Source organism: Brachypodium distachyon, chromosome 1 (assembly GCF_000005505.3).
Source record: "Brachypodium distachyon strain Bd21 chromosome 1, Brachypodium_distachyon_v3.0, whole genome shotgun sequence".
Classification (NCBI taxonomy): Eukaryota; Viridiplantae; Streptophyta; class Magnoliopsida; order Poales; family Poaceae; genus Brachypodium; species Brachypodium distachyon.
Window position 1 is genome coordinate 46,628,086 of NC_016131.3, and position 6,000 is coordinate 46,634,085.

Here is a 6,000-nt window from a genome sequence, read left to right on the forward strand (position 1 = left end):
GCCTCCACCAGATTGCATCGGGTGCCTCGGGCACTCCCGGCCATGTTCTCAAGCACCTGTATAAAAGGTTCGAGAGATTCTAATTGTACATGCTGTCTATGTACAGTAAAAAAAAGAAATTCAGAATCTTTTTTACAACTTTATGGAGGTGGGTTTCTCTTCTTTTGAAGCACCAGAGCACCACCGCCCAAGCAGAGCTCTCTCGCAGTCGCCGGCCTTCACCGATCCACGGCGCTCTCGCTTCTCCACCACCCGAGAGGAAGAAGACTTCCTCCCCCGTTGTGGGCAGAGCCCGTGCAAGCACACCGACCATGAGATGAGCTGTACACATATACGGTTTCCGGCCTTGCTCTCGGCCGGGCTGACGCTGCCGGCGGTCGCCATCGAAGCCGCTTCAGTCCCCGGCTTCTTTACACTTTCCCTTCCGGCATTTTCTCCCATAGTCCTTGCCACGCCCAGCCCCCACCTAAACCCCTTAAAACCCCATCACCTGCTCCCGATCTCAGAGAGCAGCTTTCCGCCTCCGGAAGCAGCGATTGCAACAAGCTCAGGATCCAGTAGCGCTTAGCTTAGCGGCCGGGGAGGAGGATGCTGGGTGCGGCGGGGGCGGCGGTGAAGGCGGGGAGCCGGCCGCCGTGGCTGGGGCTGGGGGCGGCGGTGTGGGTGCAGGCGGCGGGGGGGACGAGCTCCGCCTTCGCGCTCTATTCGCACGCACTCAAGGTGGCGCTCGGCGCAGACCAGCGCCGTATCGCGCTGCTCGGGGTCGCCTGCGACGTCGGGGACAGCCTCGGCCTGCTGCCCGGCGTCTTCTGCAACAAGCTCCACCCGGCCCTGCTCCTGCTCGTGGCCGCCGCCTCCGGCGTCCTCGGCTACGGCGCCACCTGGCTCGCTGTCTCCGGCGTCGCGCCGGCGCTGCCCTATTGGCTGGTGAGCTCTCCGATCTACTCGGTATTTTTTATCCTTAGATCACTTCTAGTCTTGAAATGAAATGGTACTATTCGATTTGAATTGCTCTGCTGGATTGTAGTGTAAACAATTTGGGGGAAAGACACCGTATATACTAGTAGTGGCGGGGACCAGCTAAACAAGTGTCCATTTCCAAGATCAGAAATATAACTATACTAATGTTTGCATTTGGCTTTATTGGCCGGCAATATGCACATAGCCACATACTGAAGACTTCTCACTTAATTTACCCTGAAGATTGGCCTTACTATGGTAGCATCTTGTGGTGGCCATCTTTGCTTTCATCGTATGGTGTAAATTTACTAGTGGCAATCTCTGCTTTCACCTTATTACAGCTATGGATTGCATTGTGCCTTGCTTCAAACAGTGGCGCGTGGATGTCGACCGCCGTTCTGGTTACCAACATGAGGAACTTCCCACTCAGCAGAGGTGCTGTTGCTGGAATCCTCAAAGGCTACTCTGGTTTAAGTGCAGCTGTCTACACTGCCATTTACACCGGCGTGCTTCACGGTTCAGCTGCAAACCTGTTACTTTTTCTCACTCTGGGGGTTGCTGCTGTGTGCCTTCTGGCAATGTACTTTGTGAAGCCTTGTGAGCCTTCTCTGGTAGAGAATTCGTCGGAGCGAGCTCACTTTCTGTTCGTACAGATCGGTAGTGCTCTTCTTGGGGTTTATCTTGTTGCGGCCACGACATTAGATCATGCCGTGACTCTTACCCATGCTTTGAACTATTCCCTAATTGCTGTTATGGCCCTTCTCCTTTTCGCACCACTTGCAATACCCCTGAAAATGACATTGTTTCGAAGTAACCGAGTGAAAGGATCTTCTGCCGCTGATAACAATCCTACAGAACCATTTCTTCCGCCTTCTTACTCTGGATCAAACTTTGGCAATATTGAAGATGAGGATGCTGCAGACATTGACGTTCTATTAGCTGAGGGTGAAGGGGCTGTCAAGCAGAAGAGAAGAAGACCAAAAAGGGGAGAGGACTTCAGATTCCGTGAAGCTCTTCTGAAGGCAGATTTCTGGCTACTCTTTGCAGTGTTTTTTATAGGCGTTGGATCTGGAGTCACCGTTCTTAACAATCTAGCACAAGTTGGAATTGCAGCAGGTGCTGTTGACACAACTATATCACTCTCTCTCTTCAGTTTCGGCAACTTCTTTGGCCGCTTGGGAGGTGGTGCTGCTTCTGATTATATTGTCAGGTAATGGAGTCTCTTATTTTATTCAATTACATGATAAGATTTACTTTCATCTACCTGTCCAAGCACTAGTGTGTTTACATAGTCCCTCTGCTAATTTCATAAAGTTCATTAGATTATGTAGCTGTTTTTTGTTTGTCTTTTTGGGCGAGTGTGACATGCCAGGTTAGCCAGGTAGTCAATTGATTTACAAAAACAACAGATTTTGTCTTCCATCCCTGATAGAATTATTAAGGTTCATTCCAGTTTCAACTTACAAGCCAATAAAGAATAGTTTAGAATTTTCTCTCTTTGTGAGCTAAATACTGTAGCTTACTTTTCTATATAGAAGAGAACAGGTTACTGCCTGCCATGGGTTATGGATCAAACTGTTTCAGTAACAGATTTTTTTTTCCGATAAGAAAGAGAGTTGTTTATTAAAGCCTCCATTCAAGCTTCAGGCTACAAGCCAATAAATAATGGGGTGACAATATTTCTGTCCTGCAAAGTTGGAACAATTTCTTTTTCTGATGGAATAATAAGGAAGGTTCCCAGTCCCAACTGTGCATGGACTATAAATATTTAATCAGCAACTTTCTTGATTGAATGGCAATGCATGATTGATATGCATTTGTTCACATTTTAAAATTTTAATATGATCATTCTGCAGTTAGTTAACCAAGCTTCTTTTGCAGGTCTTGGACACTTCCACGGACAGTATTGCTCACATGCACCCAAGTGGTGATGATAATCACCTACCTAATCTTCGCACTGGGACTCCACGCTACGCTCTATATCTCTGTCGCTGTACTGGGTGTCTGCTATGGTGTCCATTTCTCGGTGATGGTATCGACTTCATCGGAGCTGTTCGGACTGAAGCAGTTTGGGAAGATATACAACTTCATCATGCTGGCGAATCCACTCGGCGCTCTGCTGTTCAGCAGTCTGGCTGGGTATATCTATGATCTTGAAGCGGCGAAACAGCACAGCGCTGGAGCAGCAGTGGGCTCTGATCATGTCACGGTATGCCACGGGCCCAGCTGTTTCAGGCTCATGTTCTGTGTTCTGTCAGGGATGGCATGCCTGGGGACATTGCTGAGCGTGGTTCTGACCGTGAGGATTCGACCGGTTTATCAGATGCTCTATGCAGGTGGATCCTCGAACCAGCTCAGGAGCTCTGCACATTGATGGACGGTGACCGGTGAGCTTGCTTAGTGATATGTTGTAATGTATTGTACTTGAAACACGAGCACGGGCTTATTTCATTTTGGGTCTGTACTGTGGTTTTGGGACCTGGCTCTTGACTAGTTCAGTCTTGGTCTATACATATGGTGAGGAATGACATGTGGTATTTTTTGTCATTGCTGGTTTCTGGTTGATGCACTGGGCTGGAGCATGAACCCGAGGATATAATAGCTGAGTTGCTATGCTTGTATATAAGTGCAAATTGGGATGTGTTACAATGGTGTTTATATTTTGAGAAACCAACGTGTTGAATGGTTTTCAGACATGTTCCTTTTCTTAAAAAGTCCACTTGTAATAATATCTTCTTGGTTGAAAGGTTATCACATTGTCAGTTTTTTCCTACTTCCTTGATATTCTCTGTTTGATTTGCTCCCGACTGTTACTGTTGAAAGGGGTGTGCTGGCTAGCAGGAACTAATTTGTTCGCATGCAGGAGGGCATGCTCTGGAAGGACAAGAAAAGGTTCAGAGCCAACGCTATCTACAAGTGCCGTGTTTAACATCAGGATTCAGGAATGACCTTGATGCACAGATCCAGTGATCTTAGAGTAGCTTAGATGACCCTTGTATCTGCACTGATGCTTATGAAGTTATGTCCCAATAACATGATACCATCATTTCTCTAAAGTGGTAAACACATGCAAAATAGTTAAGAACTACTACTACAGAGAACAACTTATTCAGCTGCAGGCAAGCCAATGTTTCAACAAAAAAGCGTGTTCTATTTAAAAGCAAGCAGATCCAATCGAAAAGTTCAAACACTTCTTTGCTGCTCTCATACATCATGAACATTGGAATGACGGCGTTGATTTTTCCTTGGCATCCAAGGGATCGACATTCATTCATCCATTCAGTTATGTCGCCTGGATCTAGCTAGGCCGTGAAGTGTGAAGAAGCAGACCCATGTCCTTTCTCCATTAGCCCCACCAAGTACAGCAGCTAGCCATGTTGCGCTGCGCCCACAGGCCACAGCTACAGGGAGAAAGCGGAAGGTGCAAATGCGAAGGGCTGCCCAATCGGGTCGTTTTAGCATGGGGATGGTAGAGACAGGGTGTGTGTGTCCGTCTACCTTTGAACGACGGTTGTGGTTGTGCGCGGGAGCAGGTAGGCAGATTAATTGACTCGTACGTGGACAACTCAAGTTTAAAAAAAGTCACTGTCCAAAAAGCAATTGAAACTCATCACAGGACACGGCCGGCCCTGGCTGCCGGGACAAAGGAATAGAATGCTAGAATGGTTGTGTGATCCAAGTTGTTCAGGGAATAAACGTTTTGAGGCCTCGTCAAACCGAATGCCATCAATCCAGGGGAAGGGGAATGCCACTGAGAGGGATTATACTCCCTCCGTCCCATATTAAGTGGTGAAATATTACATGTATATAGACGTATTTTAGTATATATATGGGATGGAGGGAGTAGTTCATTTTTTCTTCAATCCCTTTAATTCAGAGGGATTTGGCGGAGAAAAAAACAAGGTCCTACATGTGTCATGTTTGGAACATAAATAATAAAAAGTTGTTTAAGTTATTAACAATTTAAACAATTTTTAATTAAAATTTGTTTAAGGTGAACTGAGCCTAACTCAGGTGGTGTGGTTCCCTGAGCCTAGCGCGGGTGCTCACATTTACCTGGATTTATTCCAGGGTTTAACCGGTGCTATTCTTTTAGTGGAGGGTGACGTAACCGTCAACAACGAGGCGCCTGCGGTGACTTCATCAATCTCTTAATAACTGTCGGCTCAGTCTCTCGGAGGTGCTCATAGGGGTAGGAGTGAGTGTATGCGTGTGTGTGAGCGTCTGCGTTTGTACTGTGTTTCTCAAAAAAAAAATGTTTAAGTTTCTTATATAAAGGATTTTCTTATGAATTTTGGAGAATTTGAATTCTTAGATTTTTATTTACTATACGGTTTGTTTGATTTGTAGGACTGCATCTCATGGGAAATTTCCTAAGGATTCTATTGCATGCACTTCATAAGATTTTTTTTTGTTTATTCTGTGTTCAGTCAAACAAACTTTGGTGCAAATATAATCTTGTAGGATTCAAATAGGCATGACATTGAAATCCTGTGATTTTTCTATTCCAGTGTTTTTTCTATCCTGCGAATTAAAGAGGCCTTAGAAATTCCTGTTTGGACTTTTCGTTTATTTCGAACGGCTCTAAATTTCGTAGGGTGCGTCTTACTGCCAAGAACAATATGAGACCAGTTTTACGGTTTTGGAGTTCAGCGCATGGCCAGTGCAACTTGCTCCTTCGGTCCTTTTCCAGATCGATCGACTTTGAGCAATTTAAAATGTCCTTCCATACATCCTTCGTTATTAACTAGATGGTATTCAGTTTTTAGCATTGGCTACGGGGTAGCTGATGAGTAACTTTGGCATGCCATTAATTGTGTTGACAAAATATTACTCCTTATGCTCCGGTTTACCGGACCATCTTAAAAATCATTGTAACCAAAGAAGACCTAATTACTTCAGACAATTGCGTTGACAAAATATTACTACTTATTTTTTTGGCTTACTAGACCATCTTAAGAATCGTTGTAACCAAAGAAGACCTAATTACGTCACACAATTGCGTTGACAAAATATTACTACTTATTTTTTTGGCTTACT

The 6,000-nt window shown here is 45.4% G+C and overlaps 1 protein-coding gene across 1 annotated transcript; it reads left to right on the forward strand.

Moving 5' to 3' along the window:
- The first annotated feature begins 111 nt into the window (after positions 1-111).
- On the forward strand, positions 112-3,711 carry LOC100833364 (protein NUCLEAR FUSION DEFECTIVE 4). The gene is made up of 3 exons (XM_003564168.4): positions 112-927; positions 1,302-2,170; positions 2,842-3,711. The coding sequence occupies exons 1-3, from the start codon at positions 589-591 to the stop codon at positions 3,332-3,334; spliced, it is 1,701 nt and encodes a 566-aa protein (XP_003564216.1). The 5' UTR covers positions 112-588; the 3' UTR covers positions 3,335-3,711.
- The last annotated feature ends 2,289 nt before the right edge of the window (positions 3,712-6,000 follow it).

Bases quoted from the DNA above. Each gene is read 5' to 3' on its own strand.
- LOC100833364 (XM_003564168.4), top strand. From the start codon at position 589: ATGCTGGGTGCGGCGGGGGCGGCGGTGAAGGCGGGGAGCCGGCCGCCG. The intron at 928-1,301 runs GTGAGCTCTCCG...ACCTTATTACAG, and splicing joins CGGCGCTGCCCTATTGGCTG to CTATGGATTGCATTGTGCCT. The intron at 2,171-2,841 runs GTAATGGAGTCT...CTTCTTTTGCAG, and splicing joins GCTTCTGATTATATTGTCAG to GTCTTGGACACTTCCACGGA.